At 31.3% G+C, this 13913-nt stretch overlaps 2 protein-coding genes and 1 long non-coding RNA gene across 4 annotated transcripts; 2 read left to right on the forward strand and 1 right to left on the reverse strand.

Moving 5' to 3' along the window:
- Positions 1 to 396: 396 nt before the first annotated feature.
- Positions 397 to 5373, forward strand: LOC146953367 (uncharacterized). Its single transcript, XM_085709247.1, has 10 exons — positions 397 to 516; positions 925 to 948; positions 1076 to 1098; positions 1989 to 2308; positions 2382 to 2471; positions 2551 to 2652; positions 3093 to 3158; positions 3482 to 3716; positions 4135 to 4705; positions 4790 to 5373. The coding sequence occupies exons 4-8, from the start codon at positions 2256 to 2258 to the stop codon at positions 3495 to 3497; spliced, it is 327 nt and encodes a 108-aa protein (XP_085565373.1). The 5' UTR covers positions 397 to 516; positions 925 to 948; positions 1076 to 1098; positions 1989 to 2255; the 3' UTR covers positions 3498 to 3716; positions 4135 to 4705; positions 4790 to 5373.
- Positions 5374 to 6513: 1140 nt separating this feature from the next.
- On the reverse strand, positions 6514 to 7050 carry LOC146953368 (uncharacterized). Its single transcript, XM_085741447.1, has one exon. It carries the CDS (start codon positions 7048 to 7050, stop codon positions 6514 to 6516), a length of 537 nt encoding a protein of 178 aa, XP_085597573.1.
- A 3765-nt stretch (positions 7051 to 10815) lies between these two features.
- LOC146953369 (uncharacterized) lies at positions 10816 to 13611 on the forward strand. 2 transcript variants are annotated; one of them, XR_015010076.1, is made up of 4 exons: positions 10816 to 11302; positions 12066 to 12173; positions 12878 to 13149; positions 13306 to 13611. It is a non-coding gene; the product is annotated as an uncharacterized LOC146953369 (long non-coding RNA). The 2 variants fall into 2 exon arrangements; XR_015010075.1 differs by having other exon boundaries at positions 10842 to 11302; positions 12878 to 13611.
- Positions 13612 to 13913: the final 302 nt, after the last annotated feature.

The raw sequence follows: 13913 nt of genomic DNA on the forward strand, positions 1-13913 counted from the left end.
TTTATGCTCTTGTAACCCACTTGATCATGCCACATCTGAAATTCAAATTAATTAAGACATTGTCACTATTTTAAATGATTCAAACACTTACGCTATATAATATTAAATAAATTAATTCACTTACGTTACATTCTTCTAAATAAATAAATCACTTACGCCACATTATTTTAAATAAATAAATCAATTACGCTACATTATTTTAAATAAATAAAACACTTACGCTACATTATTTTAAATAAATAAAACACTTACGCTACATTATTTTAAATAAAATTATCTACTTATATATGTAGGACGATACATGTCTGTTTTTTTTACTATTTTGCCCCTTTGGGGGCATTTTTGTAAATTAATTATTCACTGGCTTTGGCTATATATATGGAATGATACGATTTGTTTCTTCTCATTCCCACTATTTCATCATTCCAACTACTCCTTCCTCATGTTTCCCTTCACTTGAGTCCGGTTCCTTTCTCTGTTCTTTTCACTTCTGGTCCGGTTTTAGGTTGTTTTAAGGTTTGTGTTGTCTGATTGCCTTGCATGTTTCTGTTTTCTTCCCTTTTTTGTGTGTTTTGATCTAATTAATAATTAATAAAGAGGTAATTTGTGTTTTGGTTCTATAGTTTTGCTGAATTGTTGATGAATTGGTTCACAACGGTTTTGTTGGTTTTTTTAGGCGGCTGAATTGTTTGTGCCCCTTTTTTTTTTTTTTTCTCTTCTGATTTTCGGTGGTTTTTGGTGTTTTGTTGGATTTGGTTCTGTTTTTAATGTTGTTGATGATGATGATGGTTTCTGATTGCTTTGCATGTCTTTTATTTGTTAGATTCTTTGGATTTTATTGTGAATTTGTTCTGTTTTTGTGTTTTGTTGGGTTTTTTTGTGCTTTGGTTTTGTTTTAACTTTGTTTTTAATGTTTTTGTGCAGGTTTCTTTCCCATCAAGTTTAAAGGTTTGTGTTTTGTTTTTGATTGCATTGCATGTTGTTTTTTTTAGATTTTTTTTTATTTTTCGGTTCTGTTTTTTGTTTTTTGTTGTTTTGGATTTGTGTTGAGTATATTTTTTATCTTCTTCTGCAGGTTTCTTGGTCAACAAGCATAAGGTTTTGTGATTTTTTATTTTGTATTAAATAAAATAATTTTAAGGGATTTGAATCAGAGTATGTGATTAATTTTTGTTAAAGATGTCCATGGATATCAGTTTTAAAAATTTGATTGCTGTTAAGAATAAACCTTTATGATTTAGTGCTTATATCTAAGTTTGGTTGGTTTTTTGCCTTTGTTGTATATATAGAGAATAGAGTCAACTGTTGGAGTTAAATTCTGCATGATATAGTTTGTTGATGCAAAATTTGGTTGAAAGTTATTGTTTATCTCAGAATGAGGTTAAATCTTGGTATATGGTGTTGATTGATTTTGCAGTTGAGAATCTGAGGTGAATATCCTTTATGATGGTCCTGTCATTCATTTACCTAATCAATATGCTAATAAAGTTATTGCATTTGGCTGTATTGGTGACATATATCAGTGATGAATTTGTTGCTCTATATCACTGTGTAAGAAGTTTAGTAGTTAAAGAGAAGCTTTGGAGGAAGTTTAGCAGAAAGTAATTTTGTTAGTGCCAAAACTCAAAGAACATTTTTAAAGATACTTAGATGCATGATTTTACCTGCTAAAAAGTTTTAACATTATATTTGAAAGTGACAGATGCAGTTGTGCCTAAGTTGTTAAAAACTGATGTAATGATAGTTTGTTGGTAGAGTCATGATTATTTTGGTTAAAATCAATCAAGTTTGTAAACTATAATGGTGCCATTGGATCACTTTGGTTGCATAGGATTGATTGATTTGAATTGTTAGAATCTGATGTTTAAGAATTTGCTGGTATAGTCTTGGTTAACTTTTTTGGATACATTAAAGTGATTGTTACCTGAAAATTTGCTAAAAATGTTAAGTTCTTGTGATCTGATTGCTGAGTTTGAGAGCATGTACAGAAATTTGAATTCATTGGCCATGCAACTTACAAAAAGAAAATGTGTCGTTGTGTGCTGAACAAAAGGATGGATCAGTGGTGGAGAGTAGAACACAGGTTGGTGAACTTGATGGAGGGAAGGCGCGTTCGAAGAAACAAGGGAGGAAGAGGGATGTTGTGGATTTGAGGACCCTTTTGGTTCTGTGTGCACAAGCTGTGTCTGCTAATGACAATAGGACTGATAATGAATTGTTGAAGCAGATTAGGAAGCATTCTTGTCCTTCAGGTGATGCATCAGAGAGAATGGCTCATTACTTTGCAAATGCGATTGAAGCGCACATGGTTGGTGCTGGTAACGGTACACAAATATTATATATGAGCCAAAAGATGTTTAGTGCTGATTTTGATTGTGTAGGTATGAATTTGTGATTTTGATTGCAAAAGGCAGTTACTTTCTTGCCTCAGGGGGACGAGATTGTATGATCCATCTCTATGATGCTGAAAGGTGTAGTTATCAGTCTTATAAGCTAACTTTATTGGCTGCTTGTGCATTTTGATGACTGTATGAATGTACGACTGTGCAGGAATTTTGATAATATTGGCAGCGTTGGTAATCATTCGGCTGCAGTGACTTCTATCAAAATTAGCAGTGGCAGTTGCAAGATCCTCAGTTGTAGTGCTGAAAGGTATGTTAGCATGGGTTCGGTATACAAAAAAAAAATGAATGGACTGTGTATGTTTTGCTGATCAATTGAATAACAGGAATAGAAGTTTTACATAGAGGTTCTGACTTTTTTGTGTAAAAAACTACAAATGAATTTGAACTTTAACAACCTCTTATGGCTCATTGTTACAATATATTGGTTTAGTTTTTTCATATGTACATGTGTTACAATGATTGTGCATTCAACTTAAGATATTTGGAGCCTGCTTATAAAAAAAATGGTTGTATAGAATATTTTGTGTTGGTTTGGCTGATTAGAATACCAAATTTGGATGCTTTATTAACAGGAAATTCATGATATGCTAAACTTTGAGAAAGTAGCTAGAATGAAAGTTGAGGACATAACTTATTCCTTGCTGACTTATTTACTATGTTTTCCTTAATTTTGGTCTAAACTAACAGGAACCAGCTGCAAGAGGAAAAACATCAAGCCAATCAAACTACAGTGGTGGTGCATTTTGCACAACAGTGAGTTTATTAATCAAACACCAGTTATAATTATTTATGTTCATGAAACTGATTGCTTTTTGAAAATTTAGAAGTCACAAGTAACAACAATAGGTTATGGTCAACAGTGGAGGTAGGGCTAAAGATTAGGAGTACAATATTTATGCATGTCAATATGAATGGTACACAAAAGTATTTGAGAAAGTTCTAAATTTATATTCAGAATCATAAAATCATATGATATTTTAATTTTAATGAATGACGATGCATAGATTTTAAAATCTCCCGTGTCTTTGTGCAATGTACCCTTTTGATATTGATTAAGGATGTTAATTGTTTTTCAGACTCATGGAGTGCTGAATGCAGTGAGCTGGGGGACCTTGATGCCTTTGGGAGCTGTGATTGCAAGGTACTTGAAGGTGTTCAAATATGCAGACCTTGCTTGGTTTTACCTTATGTTACTTGCCAATCAGCTTCCTATATAGTTGGTGTTGCTGGATGGGAAGTGACTTGGCTGGTGTTACATATTCAACTCATAGAACACTCGGGATCATCCTCTTCTGCCTTGGAACCCTTGAGGTATGACATTACATGTTCATGTTCATGAATTGTTTACATGTAATATTTTAAATTGTATATGCGGTAACTGTTATAGTTGTGTCGCGTTCATTGATATTGCAGAAAATCAGTCAAATATAGCTGACGCAACTTCAACAGTTGTTGACGAGTAGTTTCTTAAACTATAAACTACTAATATACAAGGTTTTGAATTGTGGCTGTGGAAACTGTTGCAATCATAGATATTGCAGAGAATGACAGTAAATGTGACTAATGCAACTTCAATTGTTGTGAAAATATAAAAAAGCAATGATGCTGCAGCCAGATTGCAGTGTCGAACATTTGTTTGAAGCCTTGCTGATATGCCTCTTTTGAATGCTATGTTATGCTACTAATAATTGAAATGAAATTAACAGAAGACTTCTGCTATTGAATACAGGTTTTTGCTCTGTTATTGAGGCCAAACAAAGATCACAAAATCAGATTCTACTGGAACATTTACCATTGGGGTGTCGGATACGCAACTATAATCATCAGCATCATCAACATCTTTAAAGGGTTTGAGGCCTTGGAGGTGTCTGCAGCGGATCGCTGTGAGCCTACGATAACTGGAAGCATGCATACACCGACATTATTGCAGCACTGGGTGGCATTGCTGTACTTTTGGAAGCTTACACATTGATCATTGTGATCAAGAGGAAGAAATCAGAGAACAAGTTGCAAGGAATGAATGTAACAAATGGTAATGGATATATTGGTCTCTATAATCCAATCCAAACCTTCTTTAACTAGCTATCACTATGGCCACCACCATCAAAGGTACTCTCCATACTCTCCTATCAGCTGGTGAGGTTGAGAATAACCCATTAACCATGTCTGATGACCAGATTTTAGATCAAATTTACTCCACACATGTCGACAGTGACATAAAACTTTATGCTGCTTCTCTTTTCACCCTTACTCAGAACACCCTTGCACGTTCAACACACATTGTTGACAGTGTTGTGCAGGTCTATATACATATAAATATACATTCTTATTTCCTTTAAATTAAATATTCTTTATATATTCATAATATTTAGAAATTTTGACAGGGTACCAAAGTAAGTTTGAAGCAAGCAGATGACAAGTCCCTTATCCCGAATTTTAGTTCACCACTGTGCACTTTGAAGTCAATTTCTTCCTAATCTAATGAATCAATAATAATTAACTAAATAAGACACATACTGAAGTACCAAAAATAACATCTACTCATGATCACACTCACACACAACATACTCACATATATAATAATTTTTTTTGAGTGTTATCTTCATCCTCAAATTCTTCAAATAATGCCATGTTATTTTTTATTGCTATGAGTTTTCAGTAGCATTGTTATCTTTAAACTTATTCCAGGTTTCATCCACGGGCTCTTCACAAGAAGTGGAGATCAAAGCCTCACAAGAGGGACTCAAGGAATTTCAAACCTGAGTTTGTTTATGGCTTGCCTATAACAGAAGAAACTTGATTATTGGTGTCTGCAAGATAATTATGTAGCATATTTCAAGGGGTTTTGATGTAAATTTTATCTGATGAAAAGTTTCACTTGAATCCATAAGGATCATGGTATAGATGATGCAAGTAACCAATTACAATGTTTAAGAATAAAATTAATTAAAATCTCCCTTGGCTTGAAGCTTGAGAATCTTTTGTGTGGTATTCCTTTTATCAGTCCTTTAGTCAGTGGACATTTTGCCAGTGATGATACTATGGTGATTTTTCTCATTAACTTCTTATGTTAGAGAAAATGTTACGTGCAAACCTGTAGCACTTCTCTTTTTTCTTTTTGGAAAGTTGTCAAATATAGCTCTATACCTACTTGGTTTTTTATTATAGATAGTGAAAACGGTTTGGTTTTGCTAAAGGTAGGTGGCTAAAGATTGTCTTTTTAATCATGAGTATTTTTGATATTGTCTCAAAACTGTATTTTCTTTAAAGATTTTTTTTTATTTACAGAATACGTTGTTCAACCCGTGCAAAGCACATTTATCCAACAGGGCGGGGACGGGTATCATATTATCCGTACTCATGGGTATCCATTGACATCCCTAGCCTTTCTTGTAGATCATGTGAAAAGATTTATATACGTTGAAGCTAAAACACAAAATGATATAAATCAGGTAGAGAGGCTTTCAGCTATCTGTCTGATGCAGAAGGTTGTTCACCTGAAAGAACTGGATACTAAATTGCAGTTAATATCTGCCTTTGTTGTAGATAATGTCAAAATGATATAAATCAAGTAGCTTTGGTAATAGGGTTTTCATTGGTTTATAGATAGATATCAATTATTACTAGAAAAGTGTTTCTACTGCTAACTAAATATGTTTTCATTTGTTACTCGTGATCAAGCCATTTTGAAGATTTAATTTTGTAATCCGTAATGCAAGAGTACTCTAAATATTGTATTATGATTTATAATTATTTGTCATTTCGCAATCTATCCTTTCAATATAATATTTTGTCAAATACGTTACTGAACCCCGTGCGAAGCACGGGTTTGTAACTAGTTTTAAATAAATAAAACACTTACGCTACATTATTTTAAATAAATAAATCACTTACGCTACATTATTTTAAATAAATAAATCACTTACGCTACATTATTTTAAATAAATAAATCACTTACGCTACATTATTTTAAATAAATAAATCACTTACGCTACATTATTTTAAATAAATAAATCACTTACGCTACATTATATTTAATAATTCAAACACTTACGCTACATAATATTTTAAATAATCACTTTAAAGGATTTAAAGAATTTTAAACAATTTAAACACTTACATCATTATGGTTCACCCAAAGAGGGTTCGCCACGTGCCTCACGTAGTCGGTCAACAGTGACGTGGTCTCAGGTCTTCCAGGAAAGGGAGGCTCTCCAGCAGGATACGGCGGTATCAACGGAACACGACGACGTCGTGTCTGAGTCGCCGCCTCAGGCTCACCCTCAGGAACAGGATTATTTGCCACAAGATAATCCTCAATAACATCCTGTGGCACCCCCTCATCCTCTGCCTCGTCCTGCGGCGGCTGAAAAAACATCCTCTCCTCCTCCATCCGGTCATATCCAACAAAACCCTCATCCGCATAAGCATGCGCTAGTGTCGGATCAACCACCTGGGAGGAGTCATCCACATGTGCCTGTGAGCCCTCTCCATGTATCCTCGGGTCCCTGCGCTTCCGAATCTTATGGACACACGGGTCTTCAGCCCTCTTTTCTCTCCGAGCACTAGCGGTACTCGCCTCTTTACCTTTCCGCATCCTATCCTCTCTAATAACCCGCTGCCGCTCATCTGTATCCCTAGCCATATCTGTACAAAACAAATTTAAAAAACAAATATGTGGAACAATGGTTCTAATCTAATCTAACTTATGCATTCATCAAACCTAATCTAACTACATTATCACATATGGTTATTCTACATTATGGTTATCATTATGCCAAATTTTTGGAACAATGGTTCTAACCATTACATTATCACAAATTAAACTTACGCATATGAAAAATTAAACTTAGGCACATTATGTCATTCATCATTATGTCATTCATCAAACTTGCCAAAAAAGCAAAAAAAAAAAAACAAACTTATAAACACCATAACATATATACATTACATAATTTAACATTTTTGCAAAAAAAATGACACAAAAAAACAAGATTCTCTCACTTAGGCATTTCATCAAACACCTTAAGTGCTATTCAAAATACTAGCACAATTGGTGTTATTTCAACATCAAATTCAACTACATTGTACCTACATTGTCTCTAAACATCAATTCCAGCATAAACAATCCATCAAAACAACTAAATCATGCATAATTTGCAATTTTCTAACCTAACCCTAAAACTACCTAAAACTAACATTTTGCTCAAAATTATAAAAACTAACACCCTAAACAAACTACATTGCATGTAAAAAGGAAGGAAAGAACTTACTTGTCAATTAATTGAAGAAATTGGGCGCAAATTTGTGAAGTAGAAGTTTGGAGAAATTTGAAAGTTTGGAGGTTTGAAGAAATTTCATCTAGATATGAACCATAATTTCTCAAGCCTAAACCATCAACCACTAACAATAATATAAAAGGTGTTAATGGACAACCATTGATCAATTATAAGAGGCATATAAAGAACATACATGCACAAACGCTAAAGTGAAATTTTTCCGTAAAACCAACATTATGAGAGGGGATTCCAATCAAAGTGTATGTGTTTGAGACATAACATATGTAGTACACGTGATTTAAAGCAGATGGAATTCCTACGTATCTGAGGCGAGTCAACAAAATTTACGTCTTACTATGAACCCTATCAAATAAATGAAATTTGAAAAATGACCCAAAAGGTCGAACAACTAAGCCCTCTTAACTTATACTGATGAAAAATATGTTTTTAAATCTCTTAACAAACATCAATAATCTTCATGAAATCCTCTTATTAGAGTATTCCTTCAAAAAAATATGTTTATTAAGAGACTCCACTAGACATACAGATTTACTATAACATACACCTTCAGTTTTGTACTTTAAATAAAGCACAAGAAAGCTTAACCCTTGAAATGAATAAGATAATTTTACACTTCTAAACTTGAAACATATTCAGGAGCCCTCCATTACTCCCTACCAGAAGAACAATACTCCAAGAACATTTTGAATTACCTTAATGCTGCGTTCAAAGATTATTGTTCACCATTTCTAACTTTGTTTGTTGTATCATGATGAGGTCTAATCTCTCTTGTCAAACTAATGTTGTCTGATTATGATATGTCTTAGAATCTCAAATATTTTCATTTCAAAATACACAATGCAAATTTTGTGAGAATATTTTAAATAATTTTAATTGGAATTCTGTATGTAAAATAAATGAAAACTTGAAGTCCTAAAATAAGGAATATGTTTAATAGAAGTTGTATATTTATTTTTTTGGCCATGAACGTTGTTGTCATTTATGAAATTTCTCTTTCATGATTATTACAGAAAATCGAAGTGTGTCACCATATTTTAGGCCTGACGGGAGCTTTATCCATCCAACTGAAGATATTTATATAGATTTTCTTGCGGCGGTAATTATTTTTCATTCATGAAGTTCATCATATTTGCAAATGGATACGTATCAATCATGTGAACTTGAGTACTACTATGATGCAATATACTCACTCGATTTATTATATTTTGATTATTGTTTTGGAAAACTACTTGGTATGATTTTTTTGTTGTTGTCATTTTCTGAAATTAATGAAGTATTACATTTTTTTCTCATTATACTAGTAACATACCCGTGCATCCGCACGGGTGCTGGTTGGTCGGGGACGAATTTGTGCAGTATAAACTTGACATTAAGTATTTGTAAACAATTTTTTTAAAAGAGAAAGAATTTGTAAACAGTTGAAATGTATACATATTAAACAAATTATTATTAATATTTTTGTAATGTACTCCCTCCGGTCCTATTTATAAGAAAAAGTTGAGTCAACAAAAATTAATGTATCTGGGCTGAATTTTTAACCAAATACATCAACTTTTGTTGACCCAAATTTCTCTTATAAATAGGACCGGAGGGAGTAGTATATAAAACGTTGGATAACAAAAATGATTATTACTGTTCAAAAAAAAAACAAAAATGATTATTAAAAATAGGTTTTTCTATCATGTGCAAACTTGCAAATTTTTTATATAATGATTTATGTTATAATATCGAAAATTTTTATATGCAAATTGAAACAATAATATTATAAACTTATATGATTTTTCTCCTAAAAAAATATCGACTAATATAATTTTAAAATATGTTTATCAAATTGCCATGCGTATAATAATCATTTTAAAAATTTATCAGTGACAACATGTCTCGTGTATACTTATTATTTTAATTTTTTAATCAATGACAATACGACACGTGTATTATAATTACTTTAAGTTTTTAATTAATGAGAACATGTCTCGTATATAGTGACGACTCGTCCCATGTTTAATAATTATTTTAAAAATTTATATCAATGACAACATGACTCGTGTAATATAATTACTTTAAGTTTTTATCAATGAAAACATGTCTCTTGTATTATTGACGACTTATCTTGTGTATAAAGATAATTTTTATATTTTTAACAGCAACAATTTTTCAAGTATAAAATAATCATTTTAAAAATTTATTTGTGACAACCTGTCATGAGTATAATAATCATTTTAAAACATGATCTGACGGCGTATTCCATGTATAATTATTATTTTTAACTTTTTAGCAGGAACAACTTATCCCTTTCTTATATGGTGCAGACTTTTTTACATTGTATAGAATTTTAGCAACGACAATATTATAAATAGCAGGAATATTTTTTTATAAATAACAGTCGGTTTTCTGCATCAAGGTTAGTTTAGTCAGCGACAACTTATCCCGTGCATTTACATTGCTTTTGGAAATTTTAGTCAATCCCCACTTCTTCCAAGTATTTCAACTTATCCCTTTCTTATATTGTGGAGACTTTTTTACATTGTATAAAATTTTAGCAATGACAATTATTGAAGTGTATAATAATTTTCGACTTATAAAATTTTATAATATGTTTTCCAACTTCTCGTGCGTATTAGTGATGACTTGTCCCAGGTATAATGATTATTTAAAAATTTATATCAATGACAACATGACTCGTGTATTATAATTACTTTAAGTTTTTATCAATGAAAACTTGTCTCTTGTATTAGTGACGACTTATCTTGTGTATAAAGATAATTTTTATATTTTTAACAGCAACAATTTTTCAAGTATTTCAACTTATCCCTTTCTTATATTGTGGAGACTTTTTTACAAAATTTTAGCAAAGAAATGGACCAAATTGATGATTTTTTTTATGGTGGTCGATGTTTGTACCCCGGACCTTGCATATACTATGCATTGTGATGATTTAGTCATTAATTAATTGTTCCATTAAAAAATATTAATTAATTGTAAATTTGTTTTAATGCTAATTTTTCAAATTATTGCCACACCACACGTGTACCTTGTACTACCACTTTTCAAATCTCTACACATCACCACTCTCTCTCTATTCCATTTCTGAAATCGTCACACGTCTCATGTATATTTATTTTTCATTTAATTTTATTTAATAATTTGTAAATTCTTTAACAAAAATTATCAGTTTCCAGTCCACTTCTCTCACATACTTCCCCTCTCTCTCTATTGACTAAACCATCAATTATCATTTTCTTCTCCAACATTAACAACCATCACCAGAAACTTCCGACCAGATCTACATCTTTCCGACGACCTTTACTCAAAAAAAATTACATATTATTCATCACTTCATTCTCCTCTATCTTTCTATCAAATTAGATTTTCAAAAGGAAATAGCTTGAAAATTTCTCGTTTTTAAAAATGAGATTTCCGGCCACCGTTTGGATGCACCACCACCACCACCAAACCAATATCTCCATTATGTATAAAACATAATTTTTTTAATATCTCCGATTTTTCATACCGCCGACTTTAGAGGCCGTTTCCGGCCACTTCTTCGGTAACCACCGAGGACAGCCTCCGTACAGTGTAGTTTCTTTATTTTTCTGGGTAAATCATCCACCTCTCTTCTTGGTAAAGCCATTTTAGACATGTTTTTTTTTTTTTTTTTTGAGATCTCAACCTTTGTCCAGCTCAAATCTGAAAATGACTGTGTTGTATTTTTTGATCAGTTTTACATGCAAAATAACATGTTCTCACTTTGCCTTCCCAAAAAAAAAAAAAATAATTAGATCTGAAGCAGGTTTATTTTTAATTTCTCAGAGATGCATGTGAAATTATATTAGTTTGTCATCGTAGGAATATATGTATTTATGTTCTTATCTCGGTTTGTTTTTTTCTACTTTCTTTGTTAATAATTATTAGTTTTTCTTTTTGTTATTTTTTAATAAAAAACATAATTTGGTAAAAAAAATAAAAAAATATTTCGCTGCTGGTGCTAGCCTGCTTATGTGGAAAAAAGACTCATTAAATAAACTTAAATGAACTTAAATTGGGTACTTATTTATTTTTTCTCATTTCCTTATTCTTAATGGACATCTTTCCTTTTCATGAAAGACTCTTTCTTTTTTACTAAGTACAATTGTTGAGATTTACAATACCATGAGTCCTCAAATTGTCATATTCTTTTCTTTTGATGTGTAAACTATATTTGAATTTAAATGATTTTATGTGAATGGAAAAATAATTTTTAACTCATTTATGAAAAAACATTGATGAGCTTAAAAAAAATTCATTTTATATTTTGTTATATATTTATTTTGTTGGTTAGGAAACAAAATAATTTAAATTCTTTTTAATTTTTATTTGGCAGAACATTATCTATTGTTGACTTGGGAGCAGCTTTCAAATCTCCTGCAAAATGAAGAACATAAAATGGAACTCAGTACAACATACAGAAGAAAAAATGAATGAGAGAAGTGTAAGATTTTACTCTTGAAAATGTTTTTGGATCTATGTTTCTTCATCATCTTCTTAATAACAATACTATGTTATTTTTTTTTTTTTGGATCTTTGTTAAATATATTACTCTATAGATCTAAAAAAGTAGATAACTTTTTTTGTTCTACATAATAGAATTTTTTGGTTAGATATAAAAGATTAAAACTTTTGAATAAAATAAGAACTTTTTTGAATGTAACACTGCAAAATAAAATAAAGTGAAAAAGTTTATACAACAAATATATGGACAATGAGAAGGTCTTTTGCAAAAAAAGTTCATCGAAATGACTAATGACCAAATCATTCTTGCCAAAATGTCTTTTTTTTCTCAAGCAAAGAATAGGCCTTTAACCAAAGGTGCTTCACATATAACTTAAAAAAAAAAAAAAAAAGTTCAAGAAATAGGTAAATAGTAGTATAAATATTAATAAATATATTTATATGCTTAGACATGTCTTTGCTCTCTCTCTCTCTCTCTCTCTCTCTCTCTCTTTTGAATTAGGTAAATAGTAACTAAGTTTTGAAGTTAAAAAAAAGTTAGATATTCATTTTTTTTCCAAAAAATTGTTTCAAAAAAAGTTACTTCCCAAAACATAACTAATTCTATAAAAGAACATACCATAAATAGTTAGATATTCATTTACTTACCCGTGTGTTTTCTTCTTCTTTCATTTTATGGTGCAGAAGAGACAATAAAACCATTCAAGTTTGCAGAAGCTTTACCAATGGTGTTGAAGTTGTTTCTTTAGCTTTGTGTTGAATTAGAGAAGATGAAAATGTGAGAATGGTGAGAGTATAAGAGTATTCATTTACTTACCCGTGTGTTTTCTTCTTCTTTCATTTTATGGTGCAGAAGAGACAATAAAACCATTCAAGTTTGCAGAAGCTTTACCAATGGTGTTGAAGTTGTTTCTTTAGCTTTGTGTTGAATTAGAGAAGATGAAAATGTGAGAATGGTGAGAGTATAAGAGTATTCAATGAGCTCACTCACCATTCTTCCTCTTGCTTTCTAATCATTTACTTGTCTGTGTTTTTTTGTTTACAGTTTGATGGAGATCATTTATAGAAATATTAGATTTGAAATATTGATGAAAATGTTTTTTTGTTTACAGATACTAAAGTGGGAAGAGAGTATCTTATAGAAATATTAGATTTGAAATAAGTGAAGAGAGGGAAAAGAAATTTTGAATTTGAAGTGACATTGGGAAATGTAATAAGAGGACAGGTGACATGTTGAGTTTGAAAAGAAAAAGTTAACTGTATCCTTTCCCTCTCAATTGAACCCACCCTTGTGTAGTTGAAAACAAATTGTACTCGTTAGTTAAGAGGCAAAAAAAACTAAAGTGTGAGCTGTTAGTACTTACATGACCTCATTTCAGTCAAGTGAGATCATTTAGTTACAAAAAGCATTATTTAGACTTCTTTTACCCCTTAATTTAGGACGTGGCAGTTGTATAGGATGTCCAGCTTGGGTTTTTCCACAACATTGAATCTTCTTATATTAAGGAGGATGCTTGACCGTTAAATAGACTGAGAGGTAGTAGTAGTAGTTGTTATCCTAGAAAAAATGATACAAAATCTAATCAATGGATGAGTTATAGAATATATTTAGAAATTGAATAGTTAATTATGAACTCTAAAATATTTATGCAAAACATTAACTAAGATGTACTTATTTATTTATTTGTGGCTGGCCGTTACTTAGAGCATGTAAAGAACG

This window comes from Medicago sativa, chromosome 1 (assembly GCF_051527215.1).
Source record: "Medicago sativa cultivar Bolivia chromosome 1, Bolivia_mono, whole genome shotgun sequence".
NCBI lineage: Eukaryota > Viridiplantae > Streptophyta > Magnoliopsida > Fabales > Fabaceae > Medicago > Medicago sativa.

Coding starts and splice junctions, on each gene's coding strand:
- LOC146953368 (XM_085741447.1), bottom strand. CDS start 7,050: ATGGCTAGGGATACAGATGAGCGGCAGCGGGTTATTAGAGAGGATAGG.
- LOC146953367 (XM_085709247.1), top strand. CDS start 2,256: ATGCATCAGAGAGAATGGCTCATTACTTTGCAAATGCGATTGAAGCGC. Junction 2,472..2,550: donor CATCTCTATGATGCTGAAAG/GTGTAGTTATCA, acceptor ACGACTGTGCAG/GAATTTTGATAATATTGGCA. Junction 2,653..3,092: donor CTCAGTTGTAGTGCTGAAAG/GTATGTTAGCAT, acceptor CTAAACTAACAG/GAACCAGCTGCAAGAGGAAA.